Consider the following 20,178-nt stretch of genomic DNA (forward strand, 5'->3'; position numbering starts at 1 on the left):
GTCCGCCTGCTGACGCCTTGCGTTGTGACAGGGGTGGGTCTGCTTGTCGAGAGGCGCTTGCTAGGTCCCTCCTCTAACACCCTCCTTTGTTTCCTGTTTCAGCCGCCCCCACCTGGGCAGTGTCCCAGACTTCAGGTTCCCTGTGGCAGATGGGCACACAGATGCCTACAGCACCAGTGCAGTGTTACGGCGCCCCCAGAAAGGCCGGCTGGCAGCGCTGCGGGACGAACCTTCCAAGGCAAGGCCTGGTGGGCGTGCCTCTGCTCGCAGGGGCGCCTGCTTGTCCTGAACCGGAGCTCTCCATAGGTCTCTCTCTCCCTTTTCCTGCCCCACTTTCCTCTTTCTGGCTAAGAGTCTACTTTTAAGTCCCTTATGCCCTTTTTCTTTCTTTTTAAATATTTTTTGGTTGTTGGTATATCTTTATTTTTTACTTATTTATATGTGGTGCTGAGAATTGAACCCAGGGCCTCATGCATGCTAAGCTAGCGCTCTGCCACTGAGCCCCAGCCCCTACCCCCCCTCCCTTTTTTTTTTTTTTAAGAAAAAAACAGTCTACTTGCAAGCACAGTGCTGATGCTTGACAGTTGAAGGGTGATTGAGAGTTAAAGGGTGCACTTGTGTTTCTGGTAGTGTGATGCCTGGGGGTGATGGATTCACAAGAGAAAAGGGGTACCTTGGCTCATGGTCTTGGGACTTTTAGTCCTTGGTCCTTGGCCCTTGGCCCTGTGGCTTTGGGTGAGGGGCACATCACAGCAGGAGCGTGTTGGAGCAAAGCCACTCACCTCAGGAACTGAAAAGGAAGGGCCAGGTTCCCTCAGTCTCCATGGAGGGCAGCCCCCAGTTCCTGAGTTCCTCCCACCCAGCCCACCTCCCAGAGGCTCCTCCACTGTCCAGTGCACCAAGCTGGGGGGCCCACACCTTCATCCTGTGGTCTGTCGCACAGCCTGCATCTGGGAACTGCTGGTAGTTGAGCACCACTTCCATGGACCCTCGACACAGGGCTGCTGTGTGCACAGACAGGCCCAGTGCCTGTGCCAGGTCATAGCCCAGTGGGGACATGCAGGAAAAAGAGAGGTGTGGCGGTGCTGGCCTTGCTGTGTGCGGGTCCGTGCAGAGCCCAGCGGCTCAAGACAGTGAGCATGTCTTGCTCAGTTGTGGGGCCAGGCACGGCCTGGCAGGATGGCCTCAGCTTGGGAGCACGTGTGGTCACAGGTTGCTGTCTCTCCAGGCTCCGGGGGGGGGGAGCCTGTGCTTCCAGGCGTGCCCACACAGCAGTGGGCAGAGGCCTCAGGCCCCTGCTGTGTGCGCCCTGGGTCCTCAGAGCACCTTGCTGGTCCCCTCAGAGCCCATGCTCTTTCATGTTGTGGGAATCTCGCGTCATCGCTTCCCACTTTGCTTTCCTCATTCCAGTGAGCTACTGAGTCCTGCCCTCACTTGGGGGTGGTAGGAATCATCCTCCACCTCCCGCAGAGAGGAGCAGTGGAGAGAGTGGGCGTGTTCCTGAATTGTGCCCGCATGCTGGTGGCATGGGCCAGAAGCAGGGCGGGGAGCCAGGCTCTCCTGAGTTGTAGAGTGAGAAAGGGAATTCTAAATAGCATAGCCAGGGGACTGTCACCAGGGCTGTGGAGGAGGAGGAAGGAGAGGGGTCCTCCTGATGTGTCATTAACACCAGCAAGGTTTGCTGAAGGGTTGGGTACAGTGAGGGAATGAGGAGACACACGTGTCCCAGGGTCTGGGCTGCAGCACTGGGAAGGACGGGATCTATTTCTCAGGTGAGAAAAGCTGCAGGTTTCTGGGGAGGCTAAGTCGAGCCTTGTGGAATTCAGGCTGACAGACCTGTCCTGCATCCAGGAGGAAGTGTGGGGCAGGCCATTGCGTACAGCCTGGAGCCCAAGAGAACAGTCTAGAAGTAGAGAGAAAAAGTTAGGGGCTGGGGCTGGGGCTCAGGGGTAGAGTGCCTGCCTAGCATGTATGAGGCCCTGGGTATCCTGAGCACCATATATAAAAACAAATAAGGGTATTTTGTCCACCTACAACTAAAAATATTTAGCAAAAAAAGACCTTAGGTATCATGAGCAAACAGCTGGTAGAGAGAAGGCATGAGACGAGGAGGCTCTCAGGTTGCGTCACTATCAGGGATGGACCATGGCCTGCTCCAGAATGACAGGTTGAGCAGGAGCTGCATGGGACAGAGTGGCTCAACAGGTGGGGGTGCCCCTCACCACCTTGCAGGCTCCAGGGTGGGAGGGGTGGGGCAGTAGAAGAGGCTAGCTGGGGAAGCTTCACTTCAGTGGGGCACAGTGGACTGGGGCCACCAGGACTTGGGGATAAAGGTCTCATGGCTTCTGTTTGGCGTTTTCAGATGGGAGTGAGAGAGAACTTCCTGATGCTGATGGGGTGATCCAGAGGGAGGGCGCAGTGACGGCAGATGTGTCTGGGTGGGGACAATACTTCAGAGGAGGGTGGCAAGGGAGGGGTCTGGGCTTTGTGTCCGGGGCTGGAGTGTGTGTATGGGGATGACGTCATCACACAGAGGGCCATGACATGCCCCGTGCACATGCTTATCCTATGTTCTGGCCGCAAGAGCCTTTTCTAGGTTTTCCAGAGAAAACCCCACCCTCTGCCTCACCATAGCCTGGGTGCTGGGAAATGGCACCTGCAGGGCTTGCTCCTTTCCCCCGGGGTTCTTCCCTCCTTGTGCTTTCCCAGTGCTCCTTACCACCCCCTTCAGAAAGAGGAGGATCCCTGGGAACTCAGATCCACTCTGTCATTGATGCCACTTGTGAAGTGTGAAGGCTGCTGACTGTACCCAGCTGCTGAGCCTTTAGATCATTTTCTTCCCATAAGCCGTTTGGGGCATTGATACCACTGTGCTCTTAACTTTCAGTGTCTGACTCCGCCATCTGCCACTTGTGGGTCGTCATAGACCCCCCCCCCCCACACACACACACACACCTGGACCTTAGTAGCACCAGGCAGTCTAGGGAACAGGGTGTCCTCTTGCTCCCCGTTTCTGTGCCATGGGCATGACTTATTGTTCCAAACAGTTTTGGTCCTCCATAGGTTTTTACATTTCTGTTGAGTGTCTTTCAAGTTCCTTGATGAGTGTGGTTGCCCTCGGTCTGCTGAGCTTCACTTTTCTTGCTTACAGGTACAGACTCTCAATGAGCAGGATTGGGAGCGTGCCCAGCAAGCCAGCGTCTTGGCAAATGTGGCACAAGCATTTGAGAGTGACCTTGATGTGTCTGATGGGGAAGATGACAGGGACACTCTGCTCAGCTCAGTCGACCTGTTATCACCCAGCGGGCAGGCTGATGCCCAGACGCTGGCCATGATGCTTCAGGAGCAGCTGGACGCCATCAACAAGGAGATCAGGTGTGTGAGGGAGCTCGTCAGCTCAGAAAAGCCAGGGAAGTTGGGACTGGCATCTTGTAGGTATTCCGCTTTAAGAATTTAAGTTGTAGCCTGGCTTGCTTGCTGTGGGAGGTGAACGTATTAAATCTCTTCCCCAGATACCCATGAAGCACCTGGAGAGAGCCGGGGTGCAGGGTGCTCAGTGCCCCTTGGTGGGGGTCCTGAACCGGTCTGCTCCCCTGCTGTGCAGGAGTGTGCCTGAGGTATAGATCTGCAGTTGTGCAGGGGCTGGGTGTGCCCCGGGGAGGGAGGGACTGGAGCCTTCAGTGGACAGGACCAGCTGGTGCCTTCTGTTGCCTCACGCCAGGCAACAGGGGCACTGGGCAGGAGCAAAGGCAGAGGGTGAGGCTGGTCGTGAGAAGCCTCTCCAGGCTTCATGTCCCTGAACTCGGGATACCTCAGTGCTGAGCAGGTGCGGGTGCCCATCCTGTCGCCAGCAGGCAGTGGAGGGCTTGAGGTTGTGCATTCCCACTCCTTGCCTTTCCCTGTGTTGAGTTGCACAGCACATGAGGACGAGGTTCAGTGGCACCCTGAGGTACACCATTAGTGTCTCATCACACATCAAGTTAGTGGTGGCAACAGGAAGTTTACAACCCAGCGGCTGGAGTGGAGTCCAGGAACTGTCCCTGATGACGATGCTCACAGGGCCCTCTCCGGGGCTCAGCAGTGTCAGGGCCCACAGCCTGGCCTGGATTGAGATGGAGAGCAGCATGTGGCCCTGTTGGGGAGGGGTGGTATCCTCTTGGGTGGTGGCTGTCGTCCTGCCTGGACACTGGGCTGCCTGTGGTCCGGACACAGACCAGCCTGCAGGTGTCGTGTTCAAGACCAAAGGGCTCAGGAAGAAGAGCGCCACCCTGGCAGGAAGCGAGAAAGGAGAGTGGCCTCGACCTGGCAGGAAGTGTGAAAGGAGAGTGGCCCTTACCTTTAATTCTTCACAGCGTGCTGCTGGGTGAAAGTGACTGTTCTCTCACTACAGGTCGCCCTGGTGTAAATGCTAAGGTCAGGTCTCTCCACTGACTTGTAGATTTCCTTCTGTTGATAGTGACTTTTCTTAGGATACCTAAGAGAACTTGACTCTGGAAGGGTTACTGCAAGGTTTCTGTGTTAGCATAGTCTGGTACTAAAATTGCTACTCCCTCATGCACAGTGCTGTAGAAGAGAAGAACGTTAATCTTCACTTCCACATTAGTGTAGCCTGAGACAATGACACAGATCCAGGAACCCACACAAGGCTGATAGAGAGGTCCATTAGGCAGTGGTCATGTTCAAATTCAGACTTGAAAAGCCCAGCCTGTTCTTGTTTAGTCTGGTGGGTTAAATGTTGGGGACTCTCATTGCCTTGGGCACCAGTTCTTTTGATCAGACTTCCTGACTTCAGTGAGGGTGCGAGTGGATAAATGGACAGCTTCTCTCTGGGGACAGGGAGGTAAGAGCTGTGGAGTCCAACTGTCTCAATTAGGGACCGCCACAGAAAACGTCACCAGCCAGCCTCCTCCAGAATTGTGGAGTGGATAAGTCAAATGACCCGTGGTGCCACTAGAACCAATCTAACAAGACTCAGTGGAAGATTTACCTTTCCTTGCTCTAAATCCAGTATGTTAAAAAAGATTAAAAAGTAGAGTATTCTGCTGGAGCCCCTTCCGACTGGCGGTGGCTCGCAGTCATCAGCGTATGAGCAGAGTTTTCTTTTTTTTTTTTAAAGAGAGAGAGGGAGAATTTTTTTTAATATTTATTTTTTAGTAATTGGCAGACACAACATCTTTGTATGTGGTGCTGAGGATCGAACCCGGGCCGCACACATGCCAGGCAAGCGTGCTACCACTTGAGCCACATCCCCAGCCCATGAGCAGAGTTTTCATCTGACTGTTTGCTAGTAGAGGGAGGTGACCACTTTTGTTTTTGTTTTAGGTTGATACAGGAAGAAAAGGAAAACACAGAGCAGCGGGCAGAGGAGATCGAGAGTCGAGTCGGCAGTGGAAGCTTGGACAACCTTGGTCGTTTTAGATCAATGAGCTCCATTCCCCCCTACCCTGCTTCCTCCCTCGCTGGCTCCTCCCCCCCAGGCAGTGGGCGCTCCACCCCAAGAAGGGTCCCTCACAGCCCCGCTCGGGAGGTGGACAGGCTGGGCGTCATGACGCTGGTGAGTGGGGCCTTCCGGGCTGCCCGCCCTAGCGCACCTGTGTGGCTGTTGCTGGCTGTGCATTTGCCTCTTGTACAGCAAAGGAGGTCGGGTATGATTGTCACCCTAAGTGGTTCAGGATTTTTCAAACTAACCTAGTACTCAGTCATTCAGCTTTACCGAGTGACTTTAATATTGGGTGGCCAGTTAGCCAGCCATCGTGTGTTGGTGTGACACTGGGCATGGGCTTTGTACAAGGCGGACAAAAAGGCACTTGTCCAGCTCTGGAGGTCAGACAGTTAACAAGAAAGAGGAGCGCAAGAGCCCAGCATGGAGCCACCATGCATAGCACGAGGTTGTGACTGCCTTCTGCTTTCCAAGATGCAGGTGGGCACCTTCTGTCCTGGAGGTGCAGGGACCTTGTGCTGTTGGCAACACTCATAGACCTGAAGAGCGTTAATGGCTCTCCTGTCACCTGGGTTGCCTGAGGCCTTGCTTCTTTGTGGCACTTGCACAGTTTTCCTGTTGCCGGCCTTTCCATTTCAGTTGCCCCGGGAGCCAGCAAGTGGTCAGCCAGTGGTGGGCTAAGTGGCAGCCTGACTGGTGGTGTTTGACACAGCTTGCACACTCTGCAGCCCTGACTAGTTAGGGACATTTTAAACTCCCTGACAGCCTCATCCGTGGTTCTTCTCAGCTTTCCCAGGCGGCTTGTGGCCTGCCTCCTAGTTCTGTAATCCAGAGTGCTGGCTGGCAGTCTCTCTGCCTCCCTGTTGGTTTTGATTTCCTTCGTCATCTTGCACTGTCGCATCTGTCAGTCTGTAGTGGGTGGGTCCTTGTAGCTCTCCTGCTGGCCCATCCCTATGCCCTCGAAAGTGCATCTGTGCTGGACGAGGGTGGCTAGTGCATAGTTGGGCTTTCTCTTGTTTTTTAAAAAATGGGTATTTTTAAGTAGGTGCAGGCATAGTGCACGTGATTCTTACTCAAACTGCTTAGGAGCTGCATGATTCATCAGTGAAGTGTTTCCTGTATTAAGAAGCAATCTAAGTGTAGAGTGAGTAGAAATTTTACAGGTACACTTTCTGGCTGTGGTGGTTGTGCTCAAGATAGGAAATCTCATCAACTCACTGAACGCATCCCACTGCCTGTATTAGATGTTTTAAAATTAAAATATCTTCCATGAGTCATCAGATATGAAGATTCTACACAATTCCATGCTAACTTTTGCTCTTATATATTTGCACAGAATACCTTGCTTTAAATAATAGATTTATTTATATTTTAAATATTTTTTTAGTTGTCGATGGATACAATACCTTTATTTTATTTATTTATTTTTATGTGGTGCTAAGGATTGTACCCAGGACCTCACACGTGTGAGGCAGGTGCTTTACCACTGAGCCACAGCCCCAGCCCCCCAGGGTAGATTTATTTCTGAGAAGTTGTAAATCAAATTTTAGGTAACGATTTTACATTAATGTCCAGTAGATGATTAGGTTTGTTTGATTTTATAATAGGTCTTGCAGTGACTTCTTGTCAATTAGAATAACACTTTTAATTACGATGTTTCTTACTAAAGAAAACCAAGTGGTGGAGAGATTTGGCTTAGAATAGGTGATTATCAGGGCCCTCATTATACAGAATGCCAGGTTTTAATAAATTGCACATGTTCAAATAGAATTTTACCTGGATAGTAATTTATCATGTTTCTCTGATGACTCTCAACTGGTTTTTGTTTAAATTCATGGTGGAAAATGTTCTATCTCAGCTGTTTTTCTCTGAATTCTCTCATGGATGCCTTTGCTATTATTCTGTCTTACTCTGTGCTAAACCTGGAGTCTTTGGACTGTGCAGTAAATCTGGCTTCTCTCCATTTCTTTGCACGCATCCGTCAGCCTAGCGACTTACGGAAGCACCGTAGAAAGGTAAATCACTTGTAACCTAACGTGCCATGAAGAATATCACATTTTACATGAGTGTGACGCTCTGCCATTGTGTGATAATGAATAACTTTTTAAATATTTTTAAAATTGTCAATGGACCTTTGTTTATTAATATATTTATATGTGGTGCTGAGAATTGAACCCAGTGCCTCACACATGCTAGGCAAGTGCTCTACTACTGAGCCACAATCCCAGCCCCCCCGAATAATTTATGTTTTAATAGACATGTTTAAGCCAACCCAGCACTTCACATGGGACTGTTCTATTGGACGTAGTCTGTGGGACCCTGGGAAAGTAGAAGGGTTTGCTGTTTTCCTAGTGTTTTGGGTCTAATTGTTGCATGCTTTGCTCTAATAGACATAGCAGTTGAGATTTAAATACACGGCCCGATGGGAGCAGAGCCGTAGCAAGTAGTTTGGGGAGAACGGTTCACTGACAGCGTTGCGAGGCAGCAGTCAAATTGGACTCCACACTGTCTTACTAACCCTCATGCACATCCCTGAGAGGCAGGGACCCTTTTGGTCCCCAGGTCCAGCTGTGAAAACTGTGGGAAGGTGACAGAGTAGTGCCAGAGGGTCTCTGCAGCCCCATGGTGAGAGGAGGCGCTCCTACTAGCCACCACGTTGGAGCACACCCCCAATTCAGCTGATTTGCACTTGGGTTTGGGTTTTGGCAGCAGGAGCTGCTTAGTGAGGAAGCAGCACCCAGGGCACTTTAGTGTGCAACCTGGAGCTCAGAGGGGTTCTGAGTAGGTGGCTGTCAGCTCAGCCCAGGTGTGTGTACAGAGAGCTGGGAGAGGCCAGGCGCTGCTCACATGGGATTGCTTCCTGCTCTGCTGCAGTGTCACTAGTCAGACTGAGGTGACTCCCACTTTCCTGGCGCTTGTAGAAGAGGCTGAGGTGAACTGGTGGGTGCTGGCACCATGCCCTGCTGAGGAGTGCAGAGGGCAGAGTGCAGCCTGGTTGTGAGCCACAAGTGTTCCATAGGGTGCTGTTAGCAGCTCTGCAGTGGGGCAGGCCTTGCTGAGGGACCTTGAGAGGCCATCATGTGTTTTCTTGGCAGCAGGGAAAGGGTGCTAGAAATTGAACCCAGAGCTTTGGGCAGGCTGTGCTTAGCCTGTGCTCTGCCACTGAGCTACACCTGAGCCCATTCTGGCTTTTTCTGTCTTATGATTAATATGATTAGGAAAAGATGCAGAGTTTACCAAGTTTCTGGTAAAGAGCATGTCTTACATGAACTCAGCTCCATGTTGCCCTGATCCACTTGGTTTATTGGAGCCACTCTGGAGCTGTACTGGGATCGGTGCACTTTACCTAGTCCCATTATGAAAGAAGCTCGCTGTTCAAGTCCTGTTGTGTGAACAGACCCTGCCTTGTATGTTCCATGGACTCTAGTCCTACTTCAGGCCCAGAAAATGCAAACCGCAAAACAGGACTGCCTGGACCTCAAAGGGCTTCACCTGTCGCTATGGTCTCCGCTCTCTGGTCTCTTTTGGTGCATATGCACACGCAGTGGTCCACGGCAGGGAACCCTGTTGTTAGAGAGACCCTCTCATGACGTACCCAGGATTAGTTTACCTAAGCCACAAGGAGCAAGCGGTTTAAATTGCTTTTCGGTGCTTCTGGTTCCAGTGTCCAGTCTAGACCCTGAGAAACCCATGCCACACATTGTCTGGGTTGGTTCCAGGCTGTTCGTTGCCTTTGTTTCCCTCATAAACAAAAAGGTACTGACACTTGACACAAACGTCTTTCCCCTCCCTCGAGTTCTGTGTTCTTCCTCACTGAGGGTGATGTTATCCTCTTCAGTGGATGAGGGTGTGGTTTGCAGACAGTGACCAGGTCCTGGCTGCTCTTCGGTGATTGTCCTGGATGTGCCTCGGGCTTTGGGGAGGGCAGAGCCTGGGGCTGAGGGAGGAGGTCGTGGCAGCCCTGTGTCTGCCTGGATCCCCAGGCTCACTGTCCTGGAGGCAGGCTCTGAGTCAGTGGCTCTGTGCTGTGGGTGCTCCGTGGTCCCGCTTCTCCTGGACTGAACAAAGCCTTCTCTACTGGGTAGAAAGTATAGCTGATGGGGTTTTCAAGTAGGTTTAGGATTATAATGTAAGGCTAAGGGCTCTGTGATTTTCTTTTTTTTTTTTTTTTAAACAAACTACTGTTTACTAATCTTGCTCTTATTTTACCCCCTTAGTTACCAGCTTCCAGGGAAGAGGTACGAGATGACAAGGCCACTATCAAATGTGAAACCTCCCCACCCTCTTCCCCGCGATCACTGCGGCTGGACAGGCTGCACCGAGGGGCCTTGCATGCAGCTAGCCAGGAGGACATCAGGGACATACGAAAGTAAGCAGAGAGCTGGGCACAGTGGCACATGCCTGTAATCCCGTGGCTCAAGAGGCGGAGGCAGGAGGATTGCAAGTTCAAAGCCATAACTTGCTAATTTAGAGAGGCCTTAAGCAACTCAGCAAGACTCTGTCTCTAAATAAAATACAAAAAGGCCTGGCATATGGCCCAGGGGTTAAGCACTCCTGGGTTCAATCCCTGGAACCAAAAAAAAAAAAAGAAAGTAAGCACTGAGGTCCGCAGCCACACCTAAGCAGGGTGCACTGCCTGGTCCCCGGAGCCTCTGCCCACCTGCTTTGCTCGTCATCCCTGATGCGGATGCCTCAAGAAACCTTAGTGTATCCAGGTGTGGGGGCACAGCCCACGACCTCAGCTGCTTGTGAGGCCCAGGCAGGAGGATGGCAAGTTCAAAGCTAGCCCTGTCTCAAAAACAAACAAAAGAGTAAAGAGGGCTGGGCATGTAGCTCAATGATAGGACACCCTGGGTTCAATCCCCAGTATAAGAAAATAGGCCCGCTGAAAAGTAAATACAGCACATGGCATATATGATTGTTATAAGAATACACTATAACAATCATGATATAGAAGCTCTGTTTATGATCTCCAAGCTGTTTTAAATGCACCTGTGTCAATTTCATTGATAAAGTCACAGAATTGAAAATTTGGGACCTTAATGGGTTAATTAATCTTTTCTTGGAAAAAAAAAATGTGAATTTAGAGAATTACCAATGGATTCTAGTTGACAATTATTACCTAAAAGCTTTACCTACAAGTGATTATTACCTAAAAGCCATAGGCCCACCTAGCAGAAGAAGCCATGTGTTTGGACAGAGTCCCCTAAGATCAGCACTTTTAGGAAACTTCATTTCTCATATTCTAGTAGGCTTCTGTCCTGATGGAGTGTGCTAGGGAGATGGTGGGTTCTGGATGGTGCCCTCTGCACCCAGGTCGGATGCCACATCATCCTTACCCTTGACTCAGTGCTTTCCGTCAGGAGGTCAGTAAGCTGGTGGCTCAGGCATTCCTCACACTACCATTTATGGAGCCTCTGCCCTGCGCCAGGCAGTGTGTGCTGGGGGCGCACATGTGAGCCCGGACCACAGCCCCACAGGTAGCTGGCGCTGCTCCTGCTTTCTGGCTAGGGGGAGTGGTCCCCAGGGAGCCTGTGGAGCTGCTGGGAAGGTGGGGACTCACAAGGGTGTACTCTTCCTGCTGCTGCGCCCCCTTTCCCGCCGGCCTGGAAGTGTCCTCAGTGGCTGGAAGGAGCCTCTGTGCAGGAGGCCAAGTGCCACATCACAGTGCCTCATGGCTTTGGAGAAACGGGTCTCACAGAGCACCGAGGGGAGCCTACGTGACTGCGTTTGGCAGCTGAGTGGGAGAGGGCTGGAAAGGTTTCTGGGAGTGTGAGGAAGAAATACCGCAAGTGCAGTGTGTGTGTGGAGTGCTGGGTCCTGCAGGTCCCTGATAAAGAGCCTTGTCTTTCCTTGAAGCTCCACCGGCTCCCAGGATGGCCCTGTGAGCAATCCCAGCAGTAGCAACAGTAGCCAGGACTCACTTCACAAAGCCCCAAAGAAGAAGGGCATCAAGTCGTCTATTGGCCGCTTGTTTGGCAAGAAAGAAAAGGGCCGACCTGGACAGACTGGCAAAGAACCTTCAGGACAAGGTTGGTGTTTGCAGCAGCCTTCCGCACAGCCAGGGGTGGGAAGGTCGGTGAGCTCACTGCGCCTGCTGGGTGACCAGGAGCCCCACACCTGTCCCAGCAGAAGGTTCTCCAGGGGGCAGTGGTCGCTCTAGGCCACATGCTCACAGAGACCAGCTTACCGCCTGGAGTTGTATGCGCTGTTGGGGTATGCTGAGAGCGCCTTCGGAACTCTCCACATGGTACTTGCAAGACTCAGCCTCTTGTTGGGAACACGCAGCTTTGCCAAATGGACTCGCTCTCAATGCAGGACTTCTCTGCTTCCTTGCAGCTGGTGTTTCAGAGACAGAAAACTCATCTCAAGATGCACTGGGACTTAGCAAATTGGGAGGACAGGCTGAAAAAAATCGCAAACTTCAGAAAAAGTAAGCTTTTTATCATTCTCCATCTCACAGTCAGTTTCCAGGGTTGACAGTGTTTGTGCTTTAGCTTTATCAGATACCTCTAGCCGTGTGTGTGTGTGTGTGTGTGTGTGTGTGTGTGTGTATCTTTTCAAGAGATCAGCCTAAAGCCTGGGTAAGGCTTTTTGAAGGACCGAGAGCATTTATAAAACTTTGAAAGAACGCACCTGTCAATACCCAGTCCACTTGGGAAGGTGGACTAGAGAGGGGCAGAGGAAGGGTTGGCTCTGCCCTGCACACTTAAGAGTCTGAATCCTGGCTCTGCCCGGGTCAGCTCTGTGGCTCTGGAAGTTTCTCAGCCGCATTGTACTTCCGTTTTCTCATCTGTAAGGCAGGATTAATCGGTGTTCATACCTTGTTGAGGGCCACAGCCCGAGTCGGAATGCCCCCTGGCATTTTGCCAGAAGTAATGCTTGAGAGGCGAGCCATTAAGATGATGCTGGATTGATTCAGTTGTATATAGACCCCTGCTGTCCGCCTCTAGCGCCCCCGCTACTTTGGAGTTCCTGTTGAGTTCTCTGAGGGGTTCCGAGAGTGAGTGCATGTGCAGCCTGGTGGAGGGAGTTCCTGGAGGGAGTTCCAGTTGGTGTGTGTGGTGTGCCTAGGAAGGCCGCATGGGTGGCGTTCGGGGGAGTTCAGAAATAAAGTTTGTTCCTGCTTGAGTGGCTCGTGATTTGTGCCCAGCCAGACTGCGGCAATACCTCAAGTGGCTTTTGTCAGTTTGAGGGATGATGTGCACACACCCAGGGCTCTAAACTCTGCCACCAAGTCCTGCAGGAGCTGCAGTGTGGTGTTGCCCTGTGACTGTTGTGGGCAGTCTGCAGTGCCCTTGATACACTGCTGTTTCTCCTCCTTTTGCTTTATGCTCTAGATTTTGTGATTTAATTATTTAGTTTTATTCTAAACTTCAGTTTTGAAGGTCTGGATAGCTCAGTGGTAGAGCATTTGCTTTAGCATGCATGAGGTCCTGGGTTCAGTCACCAATACTGCAAACAAACAACCAAAAAAAAAAAAAATCAAGCACCTGAATGTTATTTTTCTAGTATTAGGGATTGAACCCAGAGTGCTTTACCATTGAGCTAAGTCCTCAGCCATTTCTCTTTTTTTGAGGCAGTTCTCACCAAGTTGCTGGGGCTGACCTGGAATTTGTGATCCTCCTCCCAGGATTATAGGCGCTCCTGACACCACTCCTGACCATGTTTTCTCTTTCTAGGTGCTTTTTCTTTTTTTCTATTGGGGAATGAACCTAGGGACACTTTAACTGAGCCACATTCTCAGCCCTTTTTATTTTTATTTAGAGACAGGGTCTTGCTGAGTTGCTTAGGGCCTTGCTAAGTTGCTGAGGCTGACCTTGAACTCGAAATCCTCCTGCCTCAGCTTCCTGAGTTGCTGGGGTTATAGGTGTGTGCCACTGTGCCCACCCAGTAAATTAAGTCTTGATTCAGAAAAGAAGAAATAGTTGGAATGGCTTTGGACAGAGGCACAGTAGTTATCGCGGTGCCCTAGAGCAAGGGCAAGGAGGAGCAGTGTGTTTGCAGCTCTGGCTCTTCTCTGATTGGAGCAGGTGTGTGTGTGCTGACCACGTTCAGAACTAGAGTCAGGTGGGTGCGCTGGCTGCCTTGACACAGTGTTGCCATGCGCTGATGAGGGAAACGCAGAACCAAACCCCTCGAGCAGTGAGACAGACAGTGCGACGTGCATGTGCCAGGAGCTTGAACTGCAGACAGCCCAGCTGAGCTGTCAAGTGACTGTCCCCAGGGTAGGTATAAGTGGAAGGAACTGAAAGTGGGGTGGTCGCTCCAACCTTGGGACAGGGTGAAAGTTGACAGGTTCTTTGGGAAACATCATGTGGCCGCTCCTCAGCGTCCTGAGGAACCCACAGTGGCCTGGTGCTCAGGGCCAAGGCCCCAGGATGGTGATGAGGCCTATGGATCCTTGGCCGGAGGCCAGGTGGCCATTAGCCCCTAGAGTTTCCCGTTGTGGAATCTGCTTGCTGTCCTCCTGTTACTCAGAACTGGGAGGACTGTCACACCGTGGACGTCACTGCAGGTGAAACAGCATTCTGCTAGCAGCACTGCAGGAATGCTTAGACGTTGGCCCCTGTAAGTGGAAACTTGTAGAACCCCCTTGAGCACACAGTCAGATCTGAACATTCTACCTTGAACTATGGGAGAACGGTTCTGCATCACCTAGGTAGTCTCGCTTTGGCTATGTGAAGCTTAAAATAAATACTAGGTCTTTTGCCTCTGGAACTAGGCTAGGAAAATTTGCCCCCTAGATTGTGCTCATGAGTTTCATTTCACATCTTCCTACTTACTGTAATAAAAACGGCAAGTCTGTGGTGGTGCCACTTGTCCATCCCCCCTCTGCCCTCACCCCACCCTCATGTTCCACATGCAGGAAATCATATAAGTTTCCCCAAAGTTTTCACTGTTGTCTCAGTTTATTCTGTGATTCCCAAGAGGTGTGTCTGAGCACTTAGATTCAGGACAGCCTTGATCTGCACCAGTGTGTGCTTACAGTTAGGAATATCAAGGTGCCGCAAGAAATCAAGCTCTTGCTCAAAAGTGGGTAGGCAAGGTGAATCTTGACTCCTGCCAGAGGGCTAGCAGGTGCACCAGGGTGGCATGCCACCTGCTTATATCTCTAACCTAGTGCATCGCTGCCCTTCATCCTGGTTGGAGGAGTTCAGGTTATAGTCTATGTGTGACTGGCTAATTTTAAAATTGTGGCAGGCAAAGGGAAGGGCTGTAATTAAAATGGTTATTGGATTAAATTAAGGCTGAATACTATATTCTGAAAATGGATCACTGGACTTTCTGTTTCTCACAGTTCCCCTCACCCCTCCACCTCTCTCCTCCTCTCCCCCATCTCTGTCTCTCTTTTTTCTTTTATACCAGGGATTGAACCCAGAGGTGCTTAACTACTGAGCCACATCCCCAGCCTCCTCCCCCTTTTTGGGTACCAGGGATTGAACTCAAGGGTGCTTGACCACTGAGCCACAACCCCAGCCCTATTTTGTATTTTATTTAGAGACAGGGTCTTGCCGAGTTGCTAAGCACTTTGCCGTTATTCAGGCTGGCTTTGAACTCACAATCTCCTACCTCAGCCTCCTGAGCCCCTGGGATTACAGGTGTGCACCACGACGTGCCCTGCAGCCCTTTTTATTTAGAGACGGGCTTATTAAGTTGTTTCAGACCTAAGATGCTGAGGCTGGCTTTGAACTTGTGATCCTCCTGCCTCAGCCTCCTGAAGTTCCGGGATCACAGATGTGTGCCAACTGCACCCAGCCCCTTCTCTTTTTATACCTCTTTTTTTTTTTAAAAAAAAAAAAAAGAGAGAGAGAGAGAGAGAGTGAGTGTGAGTCAGAATTTCAACATTTATTTTTTAGTTTTCGGCAGACACAGCATCCTTGTTTGTATGTGGTGCTGAGGATCGAACCCTGGGCCGCAGGCATGCCAGGCAAGCGCCCTACCGCTTGAGCCACATCCCCAGCCCTTTTTATACCTCTTGATTTCATTTTCATTGTATACTTTGGTGTTGCCATCCATCCTAGACTTTTAGGTGGAAATCGTCCATGGTAATGAGCTCTCCCCTTCTAGCAGTTTGGGTAGCCATCTTTGATCAGGAGTACTTGCCAAGGTCCTTTCCAGCCTAGTTGAAGCTTCTCTTTCAGGTTTTGATTCAAACAAAGTCTCCAGGCTGGCAGTGATAAATTGCAGACTCCAGAAGGGGAGTCTAAGCAGCAGCTCCTAATAACCATACGGGGGGTGGGGGACACACAGATAGGTCTCCAGTTGACTCAGAACAGACTGTGACTCTGACAGAGCGTTTTGTGGTATTTGTTAAGCACCCATATTTAAAAACCCTTCCTTTAAACTTCCAGGTTTTACTTACTTTTGGGAGGACTGACACAAATGTACATCTCCAGTTATATTAAAAGAACCATTGTCTTTCCTTTTAAATGCCCATGGATGGATGTGCTTTGGTTATACCCAAGTGATCAAGACCAAGTTGGTCAACACTGACCTTGTCCTTGTCTACTCTTAGGCTCAACTGAGATTCCACAGGAGGACTCTTGGGACCGTGTGAGAAGCCTCTAGGCTCCTTAAGCCTTTCCTCTACCAATTGTACCATCTGCCAGGATGGATCAGGGTCTTGCTGACCACACATGGCTTCCCTTGGAAATCAGGGACATTTCCCCCTCCAGTGACCCTCCTCTTTGCAGAAGCCACTGGTTGGCTCTCCATTCTTTAGGGTCCTCTTGATCTAGAGGTCAGGTGACTCACCAGAGTCATAGCATTCTCCCTTTAGAGGAGTGCCATCTTTCCCTGGGTCCTGGCTCACCTCAGAGGGCAAGGGCCAAAATATTGGATACTTTTTCCTTGGCCTTTTATTTCCTTGCCTTTGGTTCCCAAGTTTGGGTCTTAGACATCCAGCAGGTCAGTCTCACCATTGACTTTAGTGTCTGTGATCTTGTAGTTGTCTGTTCCATCTAACTGGGACTAGGGTTCGTAAGGGAGATCAGCCTTATGTTCTGCTCTGTCCTATATGTGATGGCTTATTATCTTGAATTAACTCAGGTCGATCTCTTAGGAGAACCTGTTTCAAACCACTGACATCTAAAAGTTATAAAGTTCTATAAGGAAAGTACAAAATGAAATTAACAAGACAGAAAAATATACTCAGTTTGTATAATAGCTTTAAACCAAGAAACATAATTTCTGTAATAACAGTGATATAGCTTTGGTATCTATTTTGTCTCCACAACGACATATAGATTTATCAACTCAATCACATATGAGACCCTTTACAAATTTTACTTTGTTTTAACACTCCCTTATCTTAAAACCTCACATACCTTTTATAATTTTCCTAACCCTTTAACTTAGTTTTGTATTGTATCCCTTGGTTATTTAGAAATCACAGTGATCTTTCTTTCAGTGATCTTTCTTTCAATAAGTCTAGCCTCTTTACATGGAACCCTCCTGACACAGGGCAGGGTGCGAGGCAGAGCCTCATCTCAGGTCAGGTGGGGCTCTTGACAAATCACAAAAGATTACATCTAAAACATGAATCAGAAACTAAGACAGCTTCTAATTTTATTTTTGTGGGAAAAGTGGCAAAATGCTTCTATGTTTTAGAAGTCAGGTCCTTCTTATTACCTTTCAAAAATCCATTTAGGGCTGGGGACATAGCTCAGTTGGTAGAGTGCAACTGGGTTCAGTCCTCAACACCACACACACACACAAAATAAATAAATAAATTCCCATCGCAGTGTAAAGAGTAACACAAAAATTCATATATAACTTGATAACAGGTTACCTTTATCCAGTTAAAGAACATGAAATTATATAAATAAATTCCAACCAAATTTGATACTCTTATATAAATCTGAAGGAGGTCATTGCCACAGACGGTCTTAGTCTGGAGAGCACCAACTTGGTAAGTACTCTCACAAGCTTTACTTTTTTTGGTAGCCACACTCCCAGCCCTTTTCATTTTCACTTGGAGACTTATCTCACTTCACTGCACTGCTGAGGCTGGCTCGTGCGAGTCTAGCTGTAAGATGGAGGTGGACTTTGTGCTTCCCTCAAAAGCCATCTCTCCCTGTCCTCCAATTGGCATTTGGGCTGGAATTGGGTATGGAACGTTTAGGCCTTTCCCCAGGGTTTGAAGGTCAAGGCATCCGGGTCTGAGTGCTTGTGCCAGGTGGAAGGTCACCATCCAGAAGACAAGGGGACGAGGCTTCCCTCGATCTGCTGTGGACTTCGGAGTTGTAGGTGACCACCCCTTGAGGCCTGACGTAGACTCTTGCTTTGGCTGCATTAGTTGCTCCTTGTTGATGTTGACAATAACAGAAGGGAATAGTAGGTGGAGTAGGAAGAAGAGAGAAAACTCCTGCCACGTGGGAGGGGGCCTTGATACCAGGAAATAAAGAAAAAGAAGAACCACCCATGTTGGTGTGCAAGCTTAGGGGCTGATATGGTTTTGGGGTGTGAGCATGGCTCAAAATAGATTTACACAGGCATTGAAAAGGGGTCAAGGCTGTGGTGGTGTCCTTTAGGCTGCGTTTAAATCCTTCCTACACCTCCCATCTGGGCTCATCTCCACTTCACCCCCACCCCACCCCACCAGAGCTGGCTGGAGTGTTCCCACAGGTGGGCCTCATGGTCATCTGCATTGAAAAAGGCCTTGATGGTGCCCATTAGTACTTCCACTGGTCAGCCTCCTGGTGTGGTCTCTGCTCTTGAGCCCGACCTCAGTTGTGGCCCATCACTTCAGATTATTGACCACTGACTGTCATTGTTCACCAGCAATTGGATGGCCACCTAGAAAACCATGAGGGTTACTAGTTTCCAAGACATCTTTATTCTTACTGACGTAAGTTGACCCTTTCTGTTAAAGCTGTGTGTAAGTCAAGTGAGCAGAAAGGCATCTGCTCCACTCCTACATGAGGGCTCATTGACCTCTGAGCTGCTTGGCACTGTGTTCATGAATGTGGCACTCCCACTGTCCCCACTGTGCATATGGAAGCTTTCCATTATTCTTCCCTGACACTACGCTTAGAGTTTTTATTCTCCATTTTTTATAGGTTTCTGTAATTAAATTTCCCTTGTGTCCTCAGCCCCCACTCCCCGCCACTGGAGGGTCTTTGTACACACCCTGGATGGGGAATTTCTTGCACCTCGCATTTTGTTCCCTGGATGTCCCAGCCACCAAGGTTGTGCTTCTCTCTCCAGCTAAGAGCAGCTATTCCCACCGTGGTCTGGTCACAGTGTCACCTGGTCACAGTGGTGCTTGCTTGCTTGGGCCCTCCTGCATTGCCACTCCACTTTGGATTAGGGTCCCTTGCCAGCCCGAGGGATCAGTTTCCTCCCCTGCTCCAAAGCCACAGGAACAAGGCCTTCCTCTAGGGAGGAGTGCCAGGACCCCTGCGCACATGGAGCTCCACACTGGGCCCAGAATGGTGAAAAATAGCAGGGCGCCCCAGGGATCAACCTGTGCTCAGCAGTGGTGGACAAGCCTTCACCCCTGCCAGGAGGGCTGCGTGGAACCTGGCCAGCAAGCACACCTGGGCTTCACCTTCACTTGGGGAGTTCAGGGTTACAGTCTGCACAAGAGGCTAATTTTAAAATTGGGGCAGGCAAAGGGAAGGGCTGTATTAAAATGGCTCAGCTGGATCCAGTTAAGGCTGAGTGCTGTGTTCTACAGTGGGCCGCCAGACTTCCTGTTTCTCACATTCCCTTCCACACCAGGAGTGTGTAGTCACGCGGGTGTGCATGATGGTGGGCAGGCCACTTTCTCTGGAGCTATGCTCTTCAGATCTGTGCCACTCCCCCTGGATGCCAGGCTCTGTGGTGGTGTGCCTATGGCAGTGTGTCTGAGAGTGACTTTCTTTGTGTCCTGTGGTTAGGCACACGGCATCTGTGTAAGTTCTGAAACATCCCATCAAGATAACAGAATTTCAAAGAGCCGGGGCTGCTCATCTGACTACGCGGGCCATTGTGTTTCTGTTGGTAGACTGAGATGAAGTGGATTTTAGGGGATCTGCTCTCTTTATGAAGGTGGACAATATTTGTTATCCAGAGATAGGTGTGATAGAGGATATAGTTTAACACTTTGTTGCCACTGGTTTTTAAAATTAAAGTAGCTTCTCAGAAGCGCTTCTTGTTAGGAGTGGCTCGACCCTGGGACCTGCTTCTCCCTGCTGAACCAGCATGCTGCTGCTGCTGCTTTCTCAGGTCATTCCAAGGACACTTGGGACTTGCTGGTGAGCTCATCCCATGCCGCCCGAGACGCTCGCAGAGCTCAGGCAGAATGGGCACTCGAGGTGCTCATCTGGCTGTGTGCACAGCTTCCAGAAATCCCCGTGTAGCATCACCAAGACCCGGTCTTGAGGTGCCCTTCCTGCTTTTCTGTGGCACTGTAGTGTGCTCACCGATCGTAAGTCCCCTGCTCCAGGTTGCATGGTGTGGGCATTGGTGGTCGCCAGGCTCAGGCTCCAGCTGAGTTTCCCCAGAGGTGTCTCCTGTCAGCTGAGCATTGCCTCCATCTCTTCCCGGGTGCTGTGGTGCCCATGGAAGTGCCTGTCACACCAAGAGCTGCCTCTGAGAGAATATCTAGCCTTTGTGCAGAGCACCTGTTGGGAAGGGTGTGTCCCAGAGTGGGAGCTCAGCATGTAGCATGCAGCCCACCCAGGCTTCTTGACACAGTTTTGCCATTTGGCTTATGCCCAAATTACAAAATGTGTGTTATTATCCAAAAA

General features: G+C 50.2%; 1 protein-coding gene across 11 annotated transcripts in view; it reads left to right on the plus strand.

Annotated features, from left to right (window-relative positions):
- The window catches only part of Ppfia1 (PTPRF interacting protein alpha 1), a 115,297-nt gene that overhangs the window by 75,500 nt on the left and 19,619 nt on the right, over positions 1–20,178 (plus strand). For 7 of the 11 annotated variants that reach the window (XM_048807825.1, XM_048807822.1, XM_048807823.1 and 4 more), the window contains 7 exons: positions 103–238; positions 3,152–3,375; positions 5,323–5,554; positions 7,426–7,455; positions 9,658–9,809; positions 11,300–11,472; positions 11,780–11,873. In XM_048807825.1, coding sequence (XP_048663782.1) covers positions 103–238; positions 3,152–3,375; positions 5,323–5,554; positions 7,426–7,455; positions 9,658–9,809; positions 11,300–11,472; positions 11,780–11,873 — 1,041 coding nt within the window. The remainder of the gene's footprint in view (positions 1–102; positions 239–3,151; positions 3,376–5,322; positions 5,555–7,425; positions 7,456–9,657; positions 9,810–11,299; positions 11,473–11,779; positions 11,874–20,178) is intronic. The other 4 variants (XM_048807824.1, XM_015503298.2, XM_015503301.2 and 1 more) reach the window with 1 other exon arrangement.

Source organism: Marmota marmota, unplaced genomic scaffold (genome assembly GCF_001458135.2).
Source record: "Marmota marmota marmota unplaced genomic scaffold, marMar, whole genome shotgun sequence".
Classification (NCBI taxonomy): Eukaryota; Metazoa; Chordata; class Mammalia; order Rodentia; family Sciuridae; genus Marmota; species Marmota marmota.